The following is a 27,999-nucleotide window of genomic DNA, read 5'->3' as shown; positions in this document are numbered from 1 at the left end:
TTAATTAAACAATGACATACATTTTATTTAAAATACAATAATGCACAAAAATAACAAATAAAAATTAATAAAAACTACAGACATTAAAAAAATCTAATTAAAATAAAAAGGCACAAATTACATTCAATTTAACAAAAATTAAAAATATAAAAAATTATAACTAGAAATAATTATATAAATTCAAAATCTTAATATAAACTAAAATAGTATCACAAAACAACACTGTTAATGAGTTACCCCAAAATAAAAATAAAAAAAATAAAAAATATATATATATTTAAATATATATTTTGCGTAAAGGTGGACATTTTTCTTAAATTATGAACTCATGTACTCATTCTTATTACTTTTTCTAAATTTTACATTAAATGTATAAATATAACAATTTTATAGAACATGTTTTATATAATTTATAGAATGTGTTGCACATTTACATTGCTATAAATAAGTCAATAAATATTTTACCACCAATTTTTTTTGCTAAAACAATGTTTACTTTGGCAAGTAAATAAGCTGAAAATATATAAACTTTGGCAAATAAATAAAATAAAACTGGTAAATTAAATAAAAAATTATTTGAAGTCAAATGGTAAGAAGCAATATATATAAAGCAATAAAATTGACAAAAACAAACATCAAATTTACTAAAAGTTAAAACTGAAATATAAAAATAACACTATTTCAAAACATCAATAAATCCCCAAAACAAACAATAAAATTACATAAATGAAAATATAAATAAATAAGAATCTGCAAAAATGCAGTTTAATGGTCAAAAAAAGTCATTTATAGCTAGAAAATGCTGTCAAAACAAACAACAAAATTACTAAAATTAAAATGAAAGTATAAAAATAAAAACTAATTTAAAACATGAATAAATAAAAATAATGCAACATAATGCAACATTATACTGTCAGTAAAAATCATTTATGGCCAGAAATGCTGTGATTGATTGGCAGAAGTGGCAGGAAGTTCATTTCAGGCCCTGAGCCTTTGTGTTTCCTGTCTGAGACACTCAGAAACATGGAACGGAGTGACAGATCATTTCTGAACAGACGACAGATTCGATTGATTTGACAGGTGATTCTCGCCACACAGAAGCACACGAGATTCAGGTCATGCATGCTACACAAACGCTCATGCCAACAGTGAAAAACACCAGAGAAGAAGAGAAGAAGAGCTGAAACATCCACAGAGCCACAGCAACACAGTCGCGCCGTCAGCCGCTCTTACCCAGCTCAGTTATCATTGGGATGTTGGTCCCGCTGCTCTTGTCCTGGCTCAGAGAAACCAGGGGCAGCAACTTGTCTGTTTTAGCTAGCAGCATAAAACAACCAGTTATCATGGCAGCTAGTTACCAAAACCACCAGTCACCACAGCAACTGTTTCGTTGTTTTGCACTTTGCAACCATAAACCCAGACACTAGCTTCACAATTATTATTTTCAGCAACTGTTATCAACTCAAATGTTTTGGGTAAGTAGGATTTTTTACAATAATGTTCCATTTGTTAGTTGACAGCATTAGTTATAGTTAATAGCTCAACATTTACTACTAATAATTATTAAAATCAAATGTATTTATTAATATTATTTAAATGGCCTAACATGAACTAACAATGAACAGGGGTATTTTTATTACCCAATGTCAGGGTTATTATGGTTAACTCTAAAATAAAATAAAATAAAATGAAATAAAATAAGACTTATTATATTTCAGCTATTTGTGAAGGCAATATTTCTCATTTTCATTATTATTTATATTTAAATATATTTATATTTAATATTTAAATTAAGTTAAATAACATTTAATTAGTTTAATAAAATTAAACAAAAAAAAACTATACAGACATATTTAAAAAAAACAAATACAAATTCTAAAAACACACAAAAAATTACAAAAACCTTACCTAAAAATTAAATGAAAATAGAAAATAAAAAAAAAAAAAAAATAACCCAAAATAACAAACAAGATTAATTTAACAAAGATTAACGTATATTGTAAAAAATGTATTTCTTTAAGTAGTGTTAATTAATTGGGCCTTATTGTAAAGTGTTGGCAATTTTTTTTATCTCTTCTGCTCACAAAGGCTGCATTTATTTGATCAAAAATACAATAAAAATTGTAAAATATTTTTACAATTTAAAATAGCTTTTTCTATGTGAATATCTGTTCAAATGTAATTTATTTCTGTGATCAAAGATGAATTTTCAGCATCATTACTCCAGTCGTCAGTGTCACATGATCCTTCAGAAATCATTCTAATATGTGATTTGCTGTTTGAAAGTTCAAAAGAAGAGCATTTATTTGAAATAGAAATTTTTTGTAACATTTTAAATGTCTTTACTGTCACTTTTGATCAATTTAATGCATCCTTGATGAATAAAAGCATTCATTTGTGCCTGAATGTGAGTGTAATATGAGTCTCACCGAGCTCTGTGATGATGGGAATGTTTGCTCCGGTGGTTATGGACGCCTGCCGCACCAATCCGTGTACGGGACTGTTCTCCGGGGATGAGCGATCCATTCCAGGAGGAGTGAAACCTGGAGCAGAACACAAAAACACATAAACATAGGGTCAAGTTAATTCAACCAAATTTCAGAAACTTCCCCAGCTCAATTTTTGGATTTCGGTATTATTTTTCCTAAAGGAAGACGAATGTAAATAGTGATGAAAGCTGAAATATTAAATGCCATGGTGTTATTTTGACTGAGTAATGCAGTATTTTGTAGAGGGGCATCAAAATGACTTCACTTGCGTCTCGAAGCCAAATTATAGGTGGGTAAAAATGACTGTAGAAGAATGGCAGTGTCGTTATGTTATTTTTACACAGAGATTAGTAGGTTTATTGCTAAAAACTGTTGACTTCAGCAATCTTTGTTGGATTATATGCTAACGGTGACCATTCAAAAATGGGAAAAAAGCACTTTTCATGCTTTTTCTCCAAAGTTTGCATGCCTCTAACTCAAGAAATATTAAAGATACCTTAATGTCCTTTTATATTTTGGGTCTTAAGAAACTTTTCTTCTACTACCTTAATTTTTAAGCTGCAATGTGGTTCCGTTCCAGAGATACTGAAATCCAAATATGGCTCCAAGAGTAAATTGTACACATTTCAGTGGTCAGAAACCAAACGTTGCTCACTTTGCATAAAGCTGATACTTATTGTATTTAAAGTGGAATGTCTGAACTACAAATAATTTTGAATTTATAAATGTATCTTCTTTCCTTCTATCAAAACAGCTGCATAGAACATCCATGTCTGAGTGCCACACTGAGTGCCAATTTACTCTGGGAGCCACATTTAAATCACGATATCTCTGGAAATGAACCATGTAGGGCCTTAAAAATTATAATATTAACAGAAAAGTTTGTTTAGAACTAAAATTAAAAAGGATGTTAAGATCTTTTTAATAACTCTTGAGTTACAGGTATGCAAACTTGAGGAAAAAACACACCAAAAGTGCATTTTCCCCATTTTTAAATGATCCCCGTTGGCATATAATCCAACAAAGATTGATAAAGTCAACTGATTTTACTAATAGAGCTACCAATCTATGTGTAAAAATGACATAAAGATGCTGCCATATTTCTAAAGTCATTTTTACCCCCTGTAATTTGGCTCTAAATCTCAGCTGAAATTGTCATTTTGACCCCCTCTACAAAATAGCGCATTACTCTGTAAACACTCATCCATGATACTGTTTTTAATATTCTTTCTTCTTCATTTATGTATTTCTATTTACAGAAAAAATGTTAATGAAATCAAAAATCTGAGTTGGGGACGGGACGGTGTTGACTACCTTGTGAGTTGGCCTGCAGGAGTCCAATACTGTCATCAAACTGCATGGACTTGATGTTGAGAGACGCCAGAATACACTCCTTATCCTGCAGAGACGCGTCGTCGATGTTGTTCTGATTGGCCGACAGGATGACGCACATGTCGCACAGGTTGATGTTGACGGCTCTCAGATCGGCCCGACTCAGCGGAGTCCCCTAAACCGGAGATATATGTCAGAAACGTGATGCTGAAACCATCATGGGTTAAACAGAGAGACTGACGTCCACTCACGGGTAAGATGGAGACTTTGGGGAAGTTGTGTAGCGTCTCCCATTCTCTCTTCAGATACTCCAGAGAGCCCACGAACACGATGGGCTTCAGCTCGTGATAGTGGAAGTTACTGGCTCTCAGAGGCATCACCAGATTACGCAGACCGATCAGGGCCGACTTTACATCGCCGAATATACAAACCACTACGTGACCACTTAAAACCGTCATCGCCGCCTCGCTGCGAGTCTGACAGAGAAAAACAGACCAATAAATCAATGGCAGACTACTCACAAATACTAGTCTGACACTGTTATAATTGTTTACTACAACTAAAATGAGTAACAATTACTAAACATTTAAATTAACTTTAAATTAAATTGACATTTAAATTAATTTATTTATTTAAATGTCAACGGAGAACTTTCAGTATATTTTTCAATTTTATTATTTCTAGAAATATATTTAGAATTTAACATTTTATTTAATTCATATAAATTGAAGAATTCTATACTTTTATAATTTAACTAACCATATTTTTTATTAATTTAAAAAGTAAAATAATTGAAAAAAAAACACAACAAAAATACTAAACTATACTTTAAATGTTTTATTTAGTTGGCAAGACAATATTTACAGTATTTTTTTTTTTTTTTTGAGTTTAAAAATTTAAATAACTAAACTAAAAATTAAATAATAATAAAAAATTTATTTATATTTTAAAAAAATTGACAAAAACACAAAATTACTGAAACTAATTTTTAGATATACTTTGTTTTTTTTTGTTTATTTTTTTTATTTTTTTTGTTACATTAAAATGAGTAAAATTACTAATACATAATATTATATAAAACTAGTATTAAATAATAACAACTAAAAAAAATGAACTAAAAAAAAGGTAAAAAGTTAAAAAAAAAATTCTCTTTATTTGTTACATTTTTTAATTTCATTTACTTAGTTTTTTGTTTATTTTAAGTTGAATTACTAAAATGACTAAAACTACAGATAAATAATGTAAAAATGAAATAAAAATAATAACTAAAAAATAAAAACAATTTAACTAAAAAAAAAAGTGTTCATTTTTGTTTATTTTTTTTGTTACATTCATTTCATTTATATATTTTTTATTTGGTTTAAGCTGAATTACTAAAATGACTAAAACTAAAGATAATTCACGTAAAACTGAAATAAAAACAATAACTTAAAAAAAGTTACTTTGTTACTTTTTTTTTCATTTTTTTGTTATATTTTTTAATTTTATTTATTTTGTTTTTGTTGCTGAATTACTAAAATTAATAAAATAAAAGATAAGTAACGTTAAACTGAAATAAAAATAATAAAGAAAAACAAAACTAAAAAATAAGTTACAAAACATACAAATTACCAAAATTAAAATGAAAGTAAAAAACCTAAATAAAAAAACTAATTGAACATTATAATAAATACTGTAATACTACAGTATATGTAAATATGATACTGTCTCATATTTTCCTGCGGTGGTGTTGTGTAACGCACTGAATGTCTCTTACCAGAATGACCTTCTCTATGTCTTTTGATGGACACCAGTGAAACATTCCTGTCGAATCATATTTCTTTATGTTCTCATCCATTGTTTCCATTTGATCGTGTCCTGGGACCAACAGCGGGTCGTGCCTGAAATCAACAAACCATAAAAAACACGGAAAAACTTGAGCCGGCCAAATTCATGTTGCACTTCCAACAACAAGCAGATCAATGACTTTATAAAGCAGACATTTGGAGGGAATGAATTGGCAGGGCTGCCGTTACAGGACGCGATTGAGAGCAGGAGCTCAGGGTCTCGGGGACGTTTGATTGGCCCATTAGAGGGGTGAAGGTTTCAGCATCCTGTCAGACAGCGTTTCCATCCGTCAGCCGCAGCTGCTGTTATGACTTTATTTTCAATCATTAGGCCATTAGAGGTTGAGCCGAGCTGCAGACGCTCTCCTCACTTCCTCCGGCTCTCCGTCCATCAAATTTAATGCGTGGCGTGACAGCAAAACCACACGCTCAGCACAGACGCCTGCTGTCATAGCAAACGCCGGAACACGCTACCGTACCGCATTACATCACAATGGGTTCATCACAAGAACATGACCACGTTACACTCTAAAATAAAAAAAAATTTTTAAAAATATCATTTGCATGCAGAAATTTATTTGCAGCAATAATTACTAAATTATTAATGTTCACATACACACATACAATATAAAATATTAGGTACTAAAATATTATATTAAATACTAAAATTAGTAAATTTCTTTTTTGCTTTCCTAAATTATTTTCATGACAGTTTACCCCCCAGTTTACTTTTCCAATTACCATTACGCACATTACAATGAATTTACAGAAATGAATATGTATTATGTGTTATCTGAATGAGACTTTATTATATATTAAATTATATTTTTAGGTAACATTTTCTACAATTTATATATATATATATATATATATATGTGTGTGTGTGTATATATATATATATATATATATATATATATATATACACACACACGTTTATTTTATTATTATATTTTTTTCATGACAAATTAACTTCGCATTACTTTTTACATTACATATTAGGACTACCTTTTACTTTTTTGTTTGTTTGTTTGTTTTTGCATTATTAAATTATTTTATATTATATATTTTATATTTATATATTAAATTATGATGACAATTTACCCCCACAAATATGTTAATCTGCACTGTAATATTATAGTAACAAAATTATATATATACATTTAATATTTATATAATAAAATATAATATTAAATACTAAAAAAAAAAAATAATAAATAAATAAATAAATATAATAATATAATAATATATATAATATTATGATAATACAATATTATATTATACCCCCCAAATACGCTCATCTGCATTGTAATATTATATTAAACAATAATAAAAAAAACTAATTTATACACACACATATATATATATATAACATTTATATAATATAATATTAAATACAAAAAAATGAATCAAAATAAATAAATATGAATAAATATTATAATAATATTATATTATATTATTATATATTATTTATATAAATATATTAATATTTTATTTATAAAATATTATATTAAATACTAAAATCAATAAAAAAAAATAAATACATAAATAAATTAATAAATATAAGGGTTTTTTTCATGAAAAATTAACTCCCAAATACTCATGTGCATTACTCTTCCAATTACATATTAGGACTATCTTCGAGTTTTTGGTTTTTTGTTTCTTTGTTGTTGTTTTGTTTCGTTTTGTTTTGTTTTGTTTTGGGTTTTTTTTTTTTTTTATGCATTATTAAATTATTTTCATGACAATTTACCCCCTGCATTATAATATTATATTAAATACTTAAATCAGTAAAAAAAAAAAAAAAAAAAAACAATAAATCAATATATTTTAAATATATATTAATTATTATATTAAATACTAAAATCATTAAAATAAATTAATAAATAATAATAAATAAATAAATAAATACTCAAATTAACAAATTAACTCCCAAATACTCATTTGCATTACTTTTCCAATTACATATTAAGACTATGTCTTTTAGTTTTCTGTTTGTTTTGTTGTTGCATTATTAAATTATTTAATTACAATTTACCTCCACATATACTCATCTGCATAATATTATATTAGATACTTTTAGTTAAATTATAAATACATAAATATTAAATATGGTATTAAATACTAAAATCAGTAAAAAAATAAATAAATAAATAAACACTCATTTTAGTTTTTTTTTTTTTCTTATGACAAATTAACTACCAAATACTCATTTGCATTACTTTCCCTATTACATATTAGGACTAAATGTATAGTATTATAGTTATGTAGCATAAATATAATTTGCTGATTTTATCAGGATATACTGAAAACAATTCCAGTTGGTTAACACAGTAATTGTTTATTGCTTTTAAAAAAAAAATTTCATGTAAAAATGTTTAAACATGAAGTTATCACTAAAATAATTTTACAATTGTAGATCAAACATATTAATAAAGAATAACAAAGTCACAATGTCAAGTTAATGTCAGTTTTCTTAAAAAAACAAACAAAAACTTCCAATTTTTCCGATTTGCGAGTGAAATGTGAGCAGGATGTGTTTTGGTGACATTGGGTCTGAGCTGCTCCGGATGAATGTGACGTGCTGTCTGTGTTGAGTGTTATCAGACGTGACTCGATCGGCTCTTCACTCACAGCACATTCACGAGGACTCAATCTCTCAAACTCAAACTCGGGTTAGTGTTTCAGCGCAGCCCGACGCGCTCTACCCGATCCTCTACCCGATCCTCTCAAGGGCTTGATCTGTCAGCGCTCAACACATTCATACCATCTCGCAGCACAAAATCAATATCGGACCGATCGGCTCATAGCGCTCAGGAACAGACTGAGTGTGTTTCATTCGGGTCCTGTAACTGCATAAACATCCAGGATTTTTTTTAAACATAAAGCTACATTTATCAAGACCCAAATGAAGTAGAGCAATATTTAGATCTGTAATTGATATATTTTTGAATTTGATATAAATTCATGTTATTATATTGTGTATAATATAGGCTGCACAAAACCCTGGACTGAGAGCAAAGCCTGTTGTTCTTCAGGCTATGAAAACCCGGAGAGATCTCTGTTCGCTCTCAGACGCTGACACTAACATCCTTTCTAAAGAGCCGATTCAATCTGCTTCATTACTAATTCACTGGGGCCTGAACTAACCACAGCCGATACGCTACACCGCTGTCATCCGCCGCTGGACGAGCGAAGGAGCCTCAGGCTACAACAGAACAACAAACCTAAACACACTCATCCTGAAACAGGAGCATACAGTGACAACACAAACACATACACATCTCAGAGCAGCAGACTCACGCTCAAATACAGAAACTACTGCACATATTCAGTGTAAATAACGTTTTGTAGACAGACTTCACTGTAATCATTATTTGAAGTAGTTTGGTGCAGTCATGCAACACCATTTACTCTACTAACAGGCATATAACATCAGATCATATTTCATATTTGCAGTCAAAGCAGCTTTTATGTGCTTTATTTTGCTGTGCAAAAAAAAAAAAAAAAAAAAAAAACTGTCGGGACACACAATTAACCAGTGAATCCATTTGCGATATGTTTCATTTATATGATAATATTATTCACAAGCATTCAAATACAAAAATCTGAATGAATAGCACACATAATATAAATTATTATGAATTATTACTATATAGCAAAAGTAATGATTATCATACATTTTTATAATGCTGATTTTATATAATTTATAAATATAGATCTAGTGTGTCTATTTATATAAATAAAGTACACACACATATATAACAATATACAATAATATAGAATATACGATAATTCTATAATATATAATATTCTATAATAATTATAAATAATATAACAATATTTATAATATAATAATAATAATATTATAATAATCGCTTTACTATTAGAGAGAGAGAAAGTGAGTAAAATATCACATAATAAAATAAATTAAATAGAATTAAATATATTAATATTTAAAAAAAAAAATATATAAATATATATATATAATTAAAAATAAATATAATTAAATGTATATTTCATATATATATATATTTATATTTATATCTAATATATCTATATATCTATATCTATGATTATCATACATTTTTATAATGCTGATTTTATATCATTTATAAATATAGATCTAGTGTGTCTATTTATATAAATAAAGTACACACACATATATAACAATATACAATAATATAGAATATACGATAATTCTATAATATATAATATTCTATAATAATTATAAATATTATAATATAACAATATTTATAATATAATAATAATAATATTATAATAATTGCTTTACTATTAGAGAGAGAGAAAGTGAGTAAAATATCACATAATAAAATAAATTAAATAGAATTAAATATATTAATATTTTAAAAAAAATATATATATATATATATATATATATATAATTAAAAATAAATATAATTAAATGTATATTTCATATATATATATATTTTTATATCTAATATATCTATATATCTATATCTATCTATCTATCTATATATATATATATAAATTCAGTGTAATTATAATTTTTATTATAATAATTATAAATATTATAATATAATAATATTTATAATATAAATAATATTATAATAATGACCTGTACTATTTTATATATAGTGTAAATTATCACATAATATATACATTAATTAAATATAATCAAATATATTATTATTTATATATTTATAGCAATATAAATGATTAAATTAAAAAAAATATATATATATATATATATATATATATATATATACATACTTATTTATTTATTTAAATATTGATATATTTACAGTAGTATAAATATAATATATAATTATTTATTTTATTATAACAATTATTAATATTATGCTATAATATTTATAGTATAATAATATTATAATAATCACGTTTACTATTATATATAGAGAGAGAGTAAAATATCACATAATAAATTAAATATAATTAAATATATTCATATTTAAATATTACATATATATAATATATATAACATAATACAATATTATAATGATCACTTTTACTTATTATCACTTTTATTTATATTCACATAATTATATTGTACATATATTATATGTAATTCATTATGTGACATAATAGTAAAATATCACATAATAAATTATATTATATTACATATATTTGTATAAGTTAATATTACATCAGAATATATACTCTTACATATATACAAAATCTTAATATATATTAAATAAATATATCTATATATAGAAATAAATCTACATTTATTTTACGTCTAAATCCAACTTGTTATTAATTGCCATCCATATAATATAAATGATTCCTGCCTGCTGTCCTGATAAAGTATTCAGAAGATATTATTCTCATTCCATCATTGCATATTAATGGCTTTTATTAATTCACTAGCAGCTCTTTCATCAGTCAAAATCAATAAATGGATGTGTAATTCTGGAGGACAGGATAAAAGGCAGGTAGCGGGAGTTAAAAGCGGCGGCGCGTCGGGCGGCACTGAGAAAACCACAGCCTGAGGCGACACAGACCGACCGCGGCCTCTGATTGGCTGGAGCCGTGGCCCGTGTGACCGGTTTAGTGAGGAAGGATAGAGACACTAAAGGTAAAGGCCTTTTCTCATGCAAAACTCACTATTGCTCATAAAATTGAGTTTTGCAGAAAGACATTTGTGGTTGTGTTTTTACCTGATGATTTTGGGCGAGCACGTGGGCGACGTTCTCATCCCTCCGTTGCGCTGTTTTTTCTTGGGCGACAGTGTGGACTGCTGCTCCTCCTCCACTACTGAAACACCACACACAGTTTGAGACGCAACCAAACTACACACATTACCAAACAACAGTCACAAACTATTAAAACACTCCAAAACAAACAGTCACACAGAAGGGATGAAGCACAGGGACAGACAAAGAGTGGGAATTCTGGGTAAAATCTGACTATTTGCGACCTTGGACCACAAAAAACAGTCATAAGGGTCCATTTTTTCAAACTGAGATTTATACATCTGAAATAAGCTTTCCATTGATGTATGGCTTGTTATAACAGGACACTATTTTCAGAGATACAACTATTTAAAATCTGGAATCTGAGGGTGTAAAAAAATCTAAATATTGAGAAAATCACCTTTAAAATTGTGCAAATGAAGTTCTTAACAATGCATATTAATATTTATGGTAGGAAAAATACAAAATATCTTCAAGGAACATAACCTTTACTTAATATCCTAATGATTTTTGTCATAAAAGAACATTTTTGACCCATACAATGTATTTTTGGCTATTGCTACAAATATACCTGTGCAACTTAAGACTGGTTTTGTGGTTCAGGGTCACAATTGTTCCCATTCTGACTATAGTGCTTACTTGAAGTCTTTATGCATAATGCATACTGTATATTATAATGCATTATATTGTTTCACAAATAATTGTAACCAAAGTTAAAATGTATTAGAATATTTGCAGATTCCTTTTTCTTAAAAACATGTTGTTGTTTTTTTGCATTTTTTTGCATTTTTTAAACCAAAAATTTTAAAATGATTAGATTTGTAAACATAGTTTTTAAACATAAATTTTATAATGCATTTTCAACTATTAATAATTTTATTAAATATTTATTAATTTTATTATTATTATTTTTTACCATACTTCAGTTCGACATATTTTTATTTGGGTGGCTTATACTATTTACTATTAACTTAACCAGCTTGTAAAAAAAAATTAAATAAACAAAAAATAAAATATAAACAAAGCAAAAAACTATATGCTAGTCTTTCTACTTCAAAATTTCATGTCTAATTCAATGCATTACTTGCCTTTTCTTTTTAAGTATTTGTGACATTTGCAATTTCTAAGTGAAAACTCTTTCAAAGTAAATCCTGCATTAGTATATATATGTAGTGTACTAAACTAACTATAAAAACTGATTTAGTATTTTTAATTAACACAGGATTACAGAAGTCCTGAACTGCAATATGAACAATCAAGTTCATCAAAAAATACAAAAATCAAGGTGGAAAAAATATCTTAGATCCTTCCTGACTCTTTAAGATGTTCTCTTTCACTATTATTATTTTTTTCATTCCAAATACCCCCTTTTCTGTCATTTTTTTCTTCAAAAACTATTTTCTCTCTTTCAAAAAAAAGGCTTTTCTTGTCTTCAAAAAACTTTTTTCTCTTTAAAAACCCTTTCTATCTTTTCTAAAATCTTTTTTCTCTCTTCATACCTTTTTTTCCCCTCCTAATTTTTGTCTCAAATATTTATTCTCTTTTCATTTTTTTTCTCTTGAACTTTTTAAAAAAAAAAAACTTCTTAAAGAACTTTTTTCTCTTTAAAAAAAAAAAAAAAAAAAAAAAAAAAACGTTTTTCTCTCTTCAAAAAACAATTTTCTGTCTTGAAAAAAATCTCTATTCAAGAAAACTTTTCTGTCTTCAAAAAGCTTTTTTTCTTTTCTAAAAACTTTTTTCTCTCTTCAAAAGCATGTAAGACCCTATTCTTTACCACCTTCATTTTTTTCATATTTCGGTTCAGGATAGTTTATTTAGTATTTCTGAACTCCGTTAGTCCGCATGCATTTCCAACAACGCCAGGCCGAGTCTTACAGAGCGCGTGCGGGCCGATGGTGGAGGTGGAGCCGTGGCTGGAATGATATCTGTATTTAACAGGCAGACTACAGGCCCGATGCAGGCGGGTGGCATCAGACGCTCCTGTGCCAGCGCTGCCGCTCTGATACAGCTCTCTAGAGCTGGCCAGACTGAGTCTGTGCAGGTACAAGGCGGCCGGAGACAGCAGACTGCCTTTACGGTTATTGACTAAAGGCACCGACACACGGACGCCCGGGACGGCAGGAGGTGCTCTCACTGCGCACTGAGCTCGCATTAGAGCGGGTTTGGGATTCTGAGGCTGGAATGTTGCACTGAGCTCATTGTTTACTGTCAGACAAGAAACATTCATAATCAGTTGAAGAAGAAAATCAGCTAAATCTGGAAATGAAAATAACATGCATTTAATGGGATATTTTTACTGTCCTCCTTAACATATGACTGATACAACATTGTTTATTTTAGGAAATATGTTTAATAACATATATATAATGTTTTTTTATGGAAACTATTTTAATAAAATTGCCATCTTATCCAAAAACTGTAATATTAAGGTGCTGTAATACAGTTTAAAGTGCTGTTAAATTGTTTTGTAACAATTATGTTATTAAATGTAATGCATAATAATGTTTTTATATTTGTAATATTGTATTTAATAACTATTTAACATTGAAATTGTTTTGAAACTTATTATCAATGTTATTAAATGTGATGCATAATCATTTTTAAAAACAGAACTTGTATATAATTCTTACAAACATTTTATCATTTTATTTTCAAAAATACATATATTTATATTTTTAATATTTTACAATATTTTATTTAACATGCATTTCATTGGATATTTTTACTGTCCTTAACATATGACTGATACAATATTGTTTATATTAGATATATTTTGTTTAATAACATAAATATAATAATGTTTTATGGAAACTTTTTAATAAAATTGCCATCTTGACCAACAATTTTAATATAAGGGTGCTGTAATACAGTTTAAAGTGTTGTTAAATTGTTTTGAAACCTGTTATTAATATTATTAAATGTGATGCATAATATTTTTTTATAGAAACTATATACATATACATATAGAATTTTTACAAATATTTTATAACTTTTATATATATATATATATATATATTATATTTTATAATATTTTATTTAACACTTATATTTAATTTCATATCTTTTTTAAATCTGGGAAAAATATTCCAGATTAATTTATTTTATTTAAGATTGTAATACAGTAATACAGTTTAATGTAATACAGTTTAAAGTGTTGTTACATTGTTTTGAAACCTGTTATTAATGTTATTAAATGTGATGCTTAATATTTTTTTTAATAATAGAAATTATATATATAATTGTACAAATATTTAATAATTTGATTTTCAAAAATATATATTTATTTAATTATTTATAAAATTATTTTTTTTTTTTCATATTTTATAATATTTTATTTAACATGCATTTCATTGGATATTTGTACTGTCCTTAACATTATATATATATAACTTTTAAATATTTAATTACATATTTATTTATTATTGATTCTTCACAGGTGCAATGTCACAGTATCTTTATTTCAGTGATATCTGTCAGACTGTAGTGATAGTATAAGATTATAAGGATAATATTCCTAAACAAAAATAGCTGACAGCAACATATTCTGAAATGAGAATGCAATGCAAAGCAAAAAAAAAAAAAAAAAAAAAAAAATCACAAATGCATAGAAAACAATAAAAACAAATACAAGCCAATACAGTGAAATGTAAACAGTTTCTAAATTTACAGCTCCACATTATCAGAACAGCAGTGCAGCAGCGCCATCTAGTGTTGAACGAGAGCAGGTGCAAGCAGCGCTTCATGATATATTCAGACAAAGTGACAGCCTGCAAAAAAAGTATTTGGACACTTACAACCTGTGTGAACTGACTTTATACAGCCACTTTAATGAGCAACAAGCAAACAAAGTTACTTCTCAGTATTTTGAATGACACTTGCTTTGATCTAATGCAATTACATATGTCTTAGATGTCCAAATATTTTTTGAGGCTGCTGTATATAATTCTTCTACACCTTAATTTGCACACATACATAAGACCAAATCACATTAAACGTTTGCAATCACTGAAGTTCGGATGAGCAGGACATGAAGAGAAGAACGAATGAAGGAAATACCAAAGAAACAATAGACGGTTAAGAAACAAATGAGTAAAAATGGAGAAAAGACTTACTTGATTTGATGTATCCGTTATAGTTACTTTTAGCTGAGAAAATGCAAAGACAAAATGAGGTTAAAGTGAGACACATGGAGCAATGAAGTGATGAACCAGTGAGAACGGAGATGAAAAGAAAGTGGAAATAAATTGATTATCTTCAACCACCCGTGAGCACAAAAACTTAACTAGTCTCCTAGCCTGACCATCTGACCCAAAGTGCCCCTAAAACCACCAAACCAGACCAATCTAACCAGCTTGGCCAGGCTGGGACACCATATAAGCTTTTACATATCTGCACTCTTAACCTCAAATACAAATTTACAGCATATACTGTATAATTCCCCTATACAGTATAGCCATTGTCCCGTAAGTGTTAGTAATGCCAATCACCACTTTAAACATCTAAATTAAAAAACATGATCAGATAAAGACCACATACATAGCCCAAAGCGAAATAAAACAATGAATCAATGAATCACAAAACTAAACTACTAAACTGCATCATTACAATTCACACAAACAGCATGCAGGAGACCAAGTCTACCAGACAGATACCGTCTTCACCACACCAGATGCCACCACTACATGGCACTGCACCAGATACACAGGTAGCGGGCACAGATGACTACACGGGCGCCACAGGGGAGGCGTTCACTTACAGGAGCGTACAGTGGTCGTGTTATCATACAGAGACACGGGAGTGAAGGGGAAGCCACGGTGCAGAACCTCCATGTTACTAGCCACACTGTCTGACATGCACGAGCAGCCACGTTCTGCCCCACCGCAAGCTACACAACATGCCAGACGCATTCTCTTGAAGGTGGACTTCTTGGCTGGGGTCATGGGACGGATGAGGGGAGAGGAGGAGGAGAAGCATGTTAATGGATGGGAGCAATATTTCACTAACAGAAGCTGGACATCCGGAAACTACAGCGGGCCTAATACAGAGCCCTGGGGAACACCTTTGGAAAAACACGTTTGTTATCAAGATATGTATGATTTTGTTATATAGTAAAATCTGTTGTATTTTTCAACTGTAATATAGCAGTTCAAATGATTCCAGTGATGTTTTAATTATTTTTTATATTCTTGCAAATACCGAATTTTGGAGACGCAAGTAAAGCATGGAAATGCATGGAGGTGAATGAGAAAAGATATCAGGAGCTCACTGTAACATGTCCTGCTGTGGTATATAAAACACAAGAGTGTTTTTACCTCAAATTATGCAAAACACATCATTTTACCTTTAAAAAATTAAAATAAAATAAAAAACATATGGGGCGAAATCTAAACTCAAAACAGAAAAATTCTCAGAAAAGCCCAAGTGCTGTTAGGTGCCTGTTAGAACAGTGAAAAGTCAAGCTGTCTCCTGCTGATGATGCGATGGAGGACGGTGGGTTGATGGAGGATGTAGTGTTACATTCACACATGCAGCAGGCTACGGTAAAAAAAAAATCTGCATTTACAGATGAAGGCAGTCATTACTCACAATACAACACTATCAGAGGGTGGGGGGAAATGATCACAGATCCAGGGCAGCGAGAAAAGGGGAAAATGTAAAATGTGTCATTACTAAGAAAATGTTTTTGATGTATTTTAAACGTATCAGGTGGAGGAAAATCCAAAGAGGTCAATAATGTGGCCACGCGGTGCATTGATATTGATAAATTCGCACATATCTATTTTATATCCATATCATTATTTGCCAGCTGTGGGGAAAATTGTGGTAAATTACAATGAAAAAACCTCACAACAAATCCAGCTGATGACTCCTGATCTCACAACTATGACGGCGTTTTTGTGCCATGTTAAAAAAAACTAAGATTACGAGATTAAAGTCGTAATATTTCGAGAATAAAGTAAAAATTAAAGTCGACTTAATTCTTGTAATATTTTGACTTTATTCTCATAACTTCGACTTTATTTTAGAATTATTTTAACTTTGTTCTCATAACTTCGACTTTATTCTCAAAATATTTCGACTTTAGTATTTAGTATTTAGACTTTATTCTTGAAATTTTTAGACTTTATTCTCGTAATTTCAACTTTATTTTCGAAATATTTAGACTTTATTCTCATAATAGTTTGACTGTATTCTCGTAACATTTTCGACTTTGTTTTCTAAATATTTAGACTTTATTCTCATAATATTTTGACTTTATTCTCGTAATATATTTAAGACTTTATTTTCGAAATATTTCTACTTTATTCTCAAAATATTTAGACTATATTCTCGTAATTTCTACTTTATTTTCGAAATATTTCGATTTTATCCTTGTAGTATTTAGACTTTATTCTCATAATATTTTTGACTTTATTTTTGAAATATTTTGACTATATTCTCATAATTTCTACTTTATTTTCGAAATATTTCAACTTTAATCTCGTAATATGTTGACTTTATTCTCACAATTTCGACTTTATTCTTGAAATATTATGACTTAAATCTCGTTTAATCTTGGATTTTTTTACGTGGCACTAAAACGCTGTCGTACACAACAGTCTATCTGATTAAATATTTTAATCAATGTTATAATAACAAAAAGGATATATTGTTTATTAGGTAAAATGAAAGTGTTATGAAATACACTTAATAAAATCTATCTATAAATATAATTATGTAAATATACAAAAGTAAATTTTAAGTCAATTATTAATATTGTTCTCATGGTAACTTACTCCGTTTGCATCCACACTTCTTGATCCGTTTCGGGTCTGTTATGTCATCATGACACGCTTTACAGTAGAAAAGTGCCCTAATGGGGGAAAAAAAAAAAGATGTTCTTAATCAATCCATCCACACAACATATAGGCTGACATGATGTGAATCTCTAGCTGTATATGTAGAGGACACCACAACACAAACTTTATGATCTCCTCACCTCTTCACCTCTTTGGCATCACTGGCGATAAAGAAGCCCAGCGTTCCCTCCTGCATCTTCACATGATTGCCCGGGTTAATCAGCGTGCTGCGAAACACAAACAACCCTCACAAACCACAGAATGTGTTTGGAAATACTGCCCTCCAAATCATAATTTCTCTGCTTATGGAGACGGCTCATGCCACGACGTGAAAACACATTTAAAAATGAACCAAAAATCTGTATAAACCATCAAACATTCAAATACAGATGAAAACATTATGCAAAAATCTAAAGAAGAAAAACGGACCCAAAAAAGACAATAAATAATCACCCAGAATACAAAATAGAAGCATCACGTCGCATTTTAATGTTAAAGACGGCATGCATTCATTTAAAATGAATTTTTAAAAATTTAATTTAGTAAAACTACTCTTTGTATCTGTTGAAGGTTATTTCTTATAAGGTTATGTCTAAACTAAAATAAGCTATTTCAGGATGACATTTGCATGCAAACACATACAGTAGTATTAGTTTACTTGGTTAACAGACATGCAAGCATGGAATAGTTCACCCAAAAATGGCAAACTGTATCTGTCATCATTTCCACTCTCATGTCATTAAAGACACATGACTTATTTTCTTCTATAGAACATTAAAGGAGATGTTCTACTTAGAATGCTTTGCTAATACAACAGCTTTGAGAAAGAAACTAATTACTGACTTTAGTGGTTAATTTGTCATTTGTGGAGCTTGATAGTGTCCGTCTCCTTTCACTGTCATTGTATGGAAAAGAACATTGCGCCTAACATGTGTTTCATTGAAGAAAGTCATTCAGGTTTGAAACATGACAGGCGTTTCATTTTTGTGTGAACTATTCCTAAAACATTCAGCATGTTTAATTTCATAAGTAAAAAATAAAAGATCTGTTGACAGTAAAAGCATTAAACATGTCCATATAGTGCTTTCAGTGCAACATTACATTTTACACACACAGCTCGACCAGAAGTACAGAAATTGAACGACAGTATCCCTTGAAAATCTACACATATGGAGCACTGCCTCGACTAAAAGCCATTTACAGTACTGTCTCGACTTTTAAGCGAGCGCAAACAAACCCTAAAACATTCAGGAACGTTTCAGGGAAATATGGCAAGTAAATTTTCAAGAGAATTTGGCATGACGTGACCACACCAAATGAAACCTTATAATTTCATACCATTTTCCACCCCTGTGTGAAACAAACACACACAAACAGCAGCAAAGTGAGACAAACCACTAATGCAGGATAAAGAGCACGCTAAACAACACGCTAATCATTTCAGCAGGGCTGTTATCTTTAATTAACGCTCTAACTAAAAGCATAAAAATATTTTCTTTCTTGAAATAAAATTAATATTTACTAAAATAAAAGAAATATTTAAAAACTTTAACTTATTTTATTTCAGCTGGCTGAGTTATTATTGTTAACTATAATTAAAAGAAACATTTAAATTAATGTAAAAGTAAAAATAAAATAAAATAAAAAATAAGTAGAAAAATTTACTGACTTTTTTGAGTGTATAATAATATAATAAAATATAATATAATATAAAGACAAAATTACAGTTGAACTATTTGTCAGTGGAAGAATTTATCATTTTTTCAATGTCAAAGATATTAAAGCACAACAGGCAGGAAATAAAAAAAATAAAATAAAATAAAATAAAATAAAATAAAATAAAATAAAATAAAATAAAATAAAATAAAATAAAATAAAATAAAATAACAAAATAAAATAAAACAAAATTACATTTTAAAATAAAACCTGTCGGTCATATTTTTATTACATACTATATTTTGTTTTGTTTAACTTAAAGTACTAAAATATCAAAAATAAAAAAAATAAATTTCGAAATAAAATAAAAATAAAAAAAATTATATAAATGACAAAAATGCACTACCTAATCACAACAATTTTTACTAAAATTTAAAGTAAAAAAATCATAAAATAAAATTTTAAATATTAACAAAAACTTAAATAAAAAAAAAAAAACACTGCATTTGAGTCAAGAGTATGTTAATGCAAAGAATATATACTAATGTCAGGATACTGGATTTTTCAGGATTACTAATGTTTTTAATCAAGATCAGACTGACCTGCTTTCTCTCTGGTCTGATTTATACTCAATTGCAATCAGCAGGAGTTTCAGCTTCACATAACAGAGTCTACAGAAAAAAACAAAAAATAAATAAATTACACATAACAGACAAGCAATATTTACAATATTAGATTTGCTTGATACATGTTTCCTTATTTATCTCCTTTATATCTCTTTACACCAGCAACTTTACAGCCAAATTATCCAGAAATGAATGAAAGCCCGTTTCCGCCACTGAATAAAAAATGTAAAGGTCATCCCATTCTGATGGATTGTTCCTTTAAATGCAAATGAGCTCTGCTCGCCCCGCCGCCCTCTGCTCTCTGTGGAGTGACGAGCCTGTTTACTTCAGTCGCATTTAGCCACGTTTAGCCGCTGAGAAAAGAGTCAGATCTGCGAGATATAAACTTGAAATTGCGAGAAAAAATGTGTATTGTGAGATAAAAAGTCACAATTATCTTTTTTATGGTTTATTCAGTGGCGGAAAGGGGCTTCCATATAAATATCTGGATAAACGTAAATCTTTTGACCCTTCGGGCTTGTGTTTATATGCATTTTTGTAGACAAAAATGTTTGAATTTCTTTACAAAAGAATATTTTTCAAAGTATGGCGTCTTCGAAATCACTTAAATATATGAGTTTGCATCACTATCATACTTCAATTTGTGTTATTTCACAATTTTAATGATTTTACTTTCATACTAACATGTGTAAAATGGTCAGGATAACCGCACCCGTCATACTTACTCGCAAACGGTGGGGAAGGACAAACCCACGAAGGCACTGGACAGATACTCCGTGTACATTTCATTGGCTACTCCCTCTAAATAATACTTCTGCCATGTGTCTTCTTCAATCTAAACAGAAGAAAGTTGTGAGTTTCATGCTCAGAGTTCAATATTCAGTTACGCGTTTTGCTCCAGCATGTGGACTGGACTGACCTTGATGTAGGACCTCATGGAGAAGAGGTTGGCCAGCATGGTGGACAGACCCTGAGCCAGGCAGCTCTGGGCGATGAAGCCCAACTTCAGCTCGGCGAGGCAGATGGCGTCATCGCCCTCCTTCCAGTTCCAGCTCGGGATGTTCAGCAGATGAGCCTGGAGAAGCACAGAGAACAGAAACACATGCATTACTTGTTATGAAAGAAGATTTTAATGTACAGTGTGACACACTTGAAAATGCACAACTCAAAACTCCCTCCTTAGTTCATCCAGAACGTTCATTGATAATACGTAATACATTGCAATATGGAAACTCTCACCTTATTGTGGTACTGCAGCATCTGTGTAATGATTCGGATCTTTGGATGGTAGTTTTTAATGGATATCACCCTAAAAGAAAATCACATCATACTTTATATCTTCTGAAATCTATCAAATGAGTAATGCAATAATTGTTATTTAATTTGAGTTTTTTCTTTGGGAGGTTTGAATAAAGTTGGCGTACTGTCTCACCTCATGATATTAGATGCATCTTCGGCGTCAGGATCTGCGCAGTATTTATTGGCTAAGATCAGACAGGCATCGGCCGACTCAATCTAGAAAAATGATTTTATAGAGATTAAAAAAACAAATAGAATTTTTCAAAAATTCCCTTTTCCAAGAGCTCAGTTGTTTATTTTTAACACCATTCAGTCAAATTTCTAAAAAATCATTCAGACCAATTATTGAATCAGCTCAAATGATCAAAAAATAATAATAATAAAAAAAATAAATAAAATAAAAAAAGATTCACTTATAAATGAGCTATTATTATTATTTTAGGATTCTTTTTACACTATTATAGCTTATGTTAATATCTTAAATTAGAGTTTATTTATTTTTTTAGTTTCAGTATTTTTTGGTGTTTTTGTCATTTGTATTAATGTTTTTTGTATATGTTTAACAATGTTATTTTTGTATCATTAATATGCTATTACTGTTTTGTTAATATTTGATTTAGATTTTATTTTTAAATTTTATTTTTACTTAATAGTAATTTCTGCTTTTTGGGTCTTTTTAAAGCTTTTTTTAATGTTTTTTTTTTCTATTTATTCACTTTAGTTTATTTTGTTTAGTTTAGTTGTTAAGTTGTAAAAATAAAATAAAATAAAATAAAATAAAGATTCACTGATAAATTAGCTATTATTACTATTATTTTAGGATTCTTTTTACACTATTATAGCTTTTGTTAATATTTTAAATTAGATTTTATTTCATATTTCTAGCATTTACTTCAATTTTAGCTAAAACTTCAGTATTTTTTTGGTGTTTTTGTCATTTGTATTAATGTATTTTTTTATATGTTTATATGTATGTTTAACAGTGTTGTTTTTGTATCATTAATATAATATTACTATTTTGTTCATATTTGATCTAGAGTTTATTTTTAAATATTTAAATTTGTTTTTACTTTAATTTTAGATAAAGCTTTTTTTTAATGTCTATTTTTTTATTAAATTTTTATTTATTCACTTTAGTTAATTTCGTTTTAGTTGTTTTAGTGCTTCAAGTAAACTAAACAAAAATGAGAACAACTCAGTTTGGCAATTTATAAAACAATGTATTTGGCAACTAGCTGAAATATTTATTTATTTATTTTTTAAATTTAAAAAAATGTTTTTTGAATGCTTTTTAATTATTTTTTTACATTTTATATTAATGTTTTTTTTTTAATACAAAAATAATTTTATGGTTTTATTTTACTACAATAACCCTGCATTACACAAGAACAATATCTGATTAAATAGTTTAGAACATAGCTTAACTAGAAAAATAGTAGATTCTAGATTTTAATTTCTAAAAAATAAATAAATATTTATTTATTTATTTTTTAAGTTATAAAGACTTCTGCAGATTTAATAACATTTTTAGGCAGCAATTCAATGTAATTAAAATTTTAGCCATCAACTGATTTTTTTTTTTTTTAACAATGTAGCTCTAGAACACAACTTTAAATTCCTGTGATTTTTCCAGGTTTTCTTTGATTATGAGAAGCCTGTAAACCGCAGATCAAAGCCGTACCTTGACTCGAGCGAGATCGTGAGGGTTGAGAACGGACCCCTGGTAAAACTCCACCTGTGTGAAGTGTCTCTTAAATAAGGCTTCCAGCTCAAGATTAGGGGAAATACTGAAAACACACAAAACGCACAACGCCACTGTGAGACCAAGACGTTCACTCACTAACCAGAGCAGCATGATCATTCTTCAAACTCATTCAATTTCAAAAATCATACTTACTTATGGAGAAAAACTATTTCTACATTGACATCATCCCTGTCCTTGTGTAGGAAGTCTTTAAGGAAGTTGGAGACGCTCTCCAGCGTGATGTGACCGCAGACGACTATATGCCTGAGAAACGCAACGGGTGAGTATTCATGAGAAAAAAACACCCAACATTTAGCTTTAAAATGGTACAAAATCATATGCAATGAACCCTGAGCATGTACTAGTTTAAACGGCATCTGGGTGGGTTTTCTCTGGATTTAATAGTTATGTTTTATACTGTAACAACAACAAACCTTGTCTTGGGTTTACATTAAAAACAACACATGAGTTTAAAGCATAACAGCGATGCACTGACACTGTAATGAGCTAAAGACCCCAGAAAATCACTACTCAGACTTTAATGAACATTTAATGCGCTAATAGAATCTGAATCCATAAAGATCATCTCCTAAGAAAAAGACAATTTTAATGCTTATATCTGCTAGATGAGCACAAAGCTAATAGATTAAAACCACAAAACACCCATATTGATTTCATGGGGACTTTAAAGCCAAAAGCATCTGAGCAATTTAATAAACAACAATAAGAAGCTTCGCTGATATTCTGAAACGGATGATCCATCAAAATAACTGCTGATTATTCATTATAAACTAAAGCATTTATTTCAAATATAATTTGCACAGTGTTTCGTTTGGTTGACACACAAACAATTGCAATGACATACAGTTGAAATTTGTGAAAAACATGCGTATTTGTGACACCTCATGAAATGGCTTGTTAGTTTTATTTAAAATGAGTTTGAAAAAGTTTGACAAAATCAAAACAGAATGTACATGTGTGTGAATATAATTGTTTTTGAGTCTTTTCTGCTCAACAAGGTTGCATTTATTTGATCAAAAATATTATTAAAATATTTTTAATAGCTGTTTTCTATGTGAATATACACTGCCGCTCAAAAATTTGGGATGTAATGTTTTTTAAAGAAGTCTCTCATGCTCATCAGGACTGCATTTATTTGATAAAATAAATAAATAAAAATAAATAAATAAATAAAATAATAATACAACCACAAAATGTTTTTACAATATAAAATAATGGTTTATATTTTAATATACTTTAAATTATAATTTATTCCTGTGATGCAAAACTGAATTTTCATCAGCTGTTACTTCAGTCTTAAGTGTCACATGATCCTTCAGAAATCAGAATAATATACTGATTTGTTATTATCTAATCATGCTAAAAGCATGTTAACAACTTGGTAATTATGCCAGAAACATGATAGCAATTTGCTAATCATGCTAGAAACATGCTAGCGACCTGCTAATCAGCTAGCAAAAGGCTAACAACTTGTTAATCATGCTAGCAACATGCCAACTACTTGCTAATTGTGCTAAAACATGCTAACAACTTGTTAAACATACTAAAAAACATGCTAGAAATAGGCTAACAACTTGCTAATCATGTTAGAAACATGCTAGCAACATGCTAATCATGGTAGAAACCTGCTAGCAACATGCTAGGAACTTGCTAATCATGTTAAAAACATGTTTGGAACTTGCTAACCATGATAGAAACATGTTAGTAACATGCTAATCATGCTAACAACATGGTAATCATGCTAGCAACTTGCTAATCATGTTAGAAACATGCTATGAACTTGCTAATCATGCTAGAAACATGCTAGAAACATGTTAGGAACTTGCTAATCATATTAGAAACATGCTAGAAACATGCTAGCGACCTGCTAATCAGCTAGCAAAAGGCTAAGAACTTGTTAATCATGCTAACAAAATGCCATCTACTTGCTAATTGTGCTAAAACATGCTAACAGAAACCTGTTAGCAATATGTTAGGAACTTGCTAATCATGTTAGAAACAGGTTTGGAACTTGCTAATCATGCTAGAAACATGCTAGTAGCATGCTAATCATGCTAGCAACATGGTAATCATGTTAGCAACTTGCTAATCATGTTAGAAACATGCTACAAACTTGCTAATCATGTTAGAAACATGCTAGTAATACGCTAACAACTTGCTAATCATGCTAGCAACATGCCAGCTACTTGTTAATTGTGCTAAAAACACGTTAACAACTTGTTAATCATGCTAGAAACATGTTAGCAACTTGCTAATCATGCTAAAACATGTTAGTAATGTGCTAACAACTTGCTAATCATGCTAGCAACATGACAACTACTTGTTAATTGTGCTAAAAACATGCTAACATCTTGTTAATCATGCTAGAAACATATTAGCAACTTGCTAATCATGCTAAAAACATGCTAGTAATGTGCTAACAACTGGCTAATCATGCTAGCAACATGGCAACTACTTGTTAATTGTGTTAAAAACATGCTAACAACTTGTTAATCATGCTAGAAACATGTTAGCAACTTGCTAATCATGCTAGAAACCTGCTAGTAACATTCTAGGAACTTGCTAATCATGTTAGAAACATGTTAAGAAATTGCAGATTATGCTAGAAACAGGCAAGTAACATGCTAATCATGCTAGCAACTTGTTAATCATGCTAGAAACATGCTAGCAACATACTAGGGACTTGCTAATCATGTTAGAAACATGTTTGGAACTTGCTAATCATGTTAGAAACATGCTAGTAACATGCTAATCATGCTAGCAACTCGCTAATCATGTTAGACACATGCTAGGAACTTGATAATCATGCTAAACATGCTAGTAATGCGCTAATAACATGCAAATCATGCTAACAACATGCCAACTACTTGCTAATTGAGCTAAAAACATGCTAACAACTTGTTAATCATGTTAGAAACATGTTAAGAAATTGCAAATAATGCTAGAAACAGGCAAGTAACATGCTAATCATGCTAGCAACATACTAGGGACTTGCTAATCATGTTAGAAACATGTTTGGAACTTGCTAATCATGTTAGAAACATGCTAGTAACATGCTAATCATGCTAGCAACATGTTAATTATGCTAGCAACTTGCTAATAATGTTAGACACATGCTAGGAACTTGCTAATCATGCTAGAAACATGCTAGTAATATGCTAACAACTTGCTAATCATGCTTGCAAAATGCCAACAACTTGTTAATTGTGCTAAAAACATGCTAACAACTTGTTAATCATGCTAGAAACAGGCGAGTAACATGCTAATCATGCTAGCAACTTGTTAATCATGCAAGAAACATGCTAGCAACATACTAGGGACTTGCTAATCATGGCAGAAACATGCTAGTAACATGGTAACAACATTCTATCCATCATCATCTAATCTTTACAACTACTTTAAATTGAAAACCTTCAAACTTCTAGCTTTTAAAACATTTTAAACTTCCTGCTTAGCTCCTGCTTAAAAACCATTATTTTCTATTGTAATAAAATTTTGCAGTATTATTGCTTTTTTCTGTATTTTTGATCAAATAAATGCAGCCTTGATGAGCATAAGAGACTTCTTAAGAAAACATTACAAGTCTAACTGATCCTAAACTTTGAGTGGCAGTGTACGTTAAAATTGATTCCTGTGAGTCAAAGCTGAATTTTCAGCATCATTACTCCAGTCTTCAGTGTCACATGACTCTTCAGAAATCATTCTGATATGCTGATTTGCTGCTCAACAAACATTTCTGTTTATTAGCAATGTTGAAAACAGTATTTTTTAGCATTCACAGATGAATAGAAGAGCATTTATTTATCTTTACTGTCACTTTCGATGAATTGAATGCATCCTTGACGTGTCACAAGTAGCACGAGTCAGCAAGCGATGAGCGACTCACACGACGTGACAAGCAATGAGATGATTTGTGCCATTTGACCCCAGACCCTCATAATAATTCTACTTCCTGTGGAGAAGCTCCTCTGACATCACAGGGACTTCCTGTGAGGTCAGAGCCGTCGCTCCTCCACCCTGCGGAAAATAAGAACCTTTTTCATTAGAGGTTCGGCGCCTTCGATCCTTTGACTTACTTTCTTCCTCGGGTCGAGTTATAACTCCCTCCATATTTCTTCCGATTAAGGATGAGAGCAGCGATTTCAGGCACGTAGCGAGCAAACATTGCCTACATGCATGGGACAGAGAGAGAGACGGGCATGCAGACGGGCCGAGCGCACTGAGCGAGCGCAGCCCAACCCGCGGTACTTACTTTCTCCCATTTACTGCACTATAGGAACCACCATATTTCTTGCGGTTTCCTATTAACTCTATGATTTCAGGAACGTAGCTGGCAAACATGGCCTGGAGGAGGAGACAGGAGACAAAGGACAATAGAAGTCTGCCAATGCTTCTACCTTCAGTAGAAGAGAGATTTCATATCAGAAATAAGAGCCTTGAAAGGATAGTTCAGCCCAAAATGAAAATTCAG

At 29.8% G+C, this 27,999-nt stretch overlaps 1 protein-coding gene across 10 annotated transcripts in view; it reads right to left on the bottom strand.

Annotated features, from left to right (window-relative positions):
- Positions 1-27,999, bottom strand: part of LOC127173793 (calcium-activated potassium channel subunit alpha-1-like) — a 110,855-nt gene that overhangs the window by 12,792 nt on the left and 70,064 nt on the right. For 2 of the 10 annotated variants that reach the window (XM_051123753.1, XM_051123756.1), the window contains exons 9-27: positions 27,781-27,872; positions 23,661-23,771; positions 23,445-23,550; positions 21,897-21,979; positions 21,704-21,773; positions 21,384-21,539; positions 21,190-21,299; positions 20,441-20,509; positions 18,323-18,409; positions 18,120-18,196; positions 16,100-16,273; positions 15,456-15,488; positions 13,219-13,548; positions 11,308-11,404; positions 5,578-5,701; positions 4,073-4,297; positions 3,804-3,996; positions 2,430-2,543; positions 1,234-1,317 (exon numbers count right to left, since the gene is read on the bottom strand). In XM_051123753.1, the coding sequence (XP_050979710.1) occupies positions 1,234-1,317; positions 2,430-2,543; positions 3,804-3,996; positions 4,073-4,297; positions 5,578-5,701; positions 11,308-11,404; positions 13,219-13,548; positions 15,456-15,488; positions 16,100-16,273; positions 18,120-18,196; positions 18,323-18,409; positions 20,441-20,509; positions 21,190-21,299; positions 21,384-21,539; positions 21,704-21,773; positions 21,897-21,979; positions 23,445-23,550; positions 23,661-23,771; positions 27,781-27,872 (2,335 nt within the window). Of the gene's footprint in view, positions 1-1,233; positions 1,318-2,429; positions 2,544-3,803; positions 3,997-4,072; positions 4,298-5,577; positions 5,702-11,307; positions 11,405-13,218; positions 13,549-15,455; positions 15,489-16,099; positions 16,274-18,119; positions 18,197-18,322; positions 18,410-20,440; positions 20,510-21,189; positions 21,300-21,383; positions 21,540-21,703; positions 21,774-21,896; positions 21,980-23,444; positions 23,551-23,660; positions 23,772-27,604; positions 27,697-27,780; positions 27,873-27,999 lie in introns of all 10 variants that reach the window. The other 8 variants (XM_051123754.1, XM_051123755.1, XM_051123758.1 and 5 more) reach the window with 8 other exon arrangements.

This window comes from Labeo rohita, chromosome 12 (genome assembly GCF_022985175.1).
Source record: "Labeo rohita strain BAU-BD-2019 chromosome 12, IGBB_LRoh.1.0, whole genome shotgun sequence".
Taxonomy (NCBI): domain Eukaryota; kingdom Metazoa; phylum Chordata; class Actinopteri; order Cypriniformes; family Cyprinidae; genus Labeo; species Labeo rohita.
The sequence above is the reverse complement of the archived record's forward strand: the minus strand, read 5'-3'. Positions and strand labels throughout refer to the sequence as shown.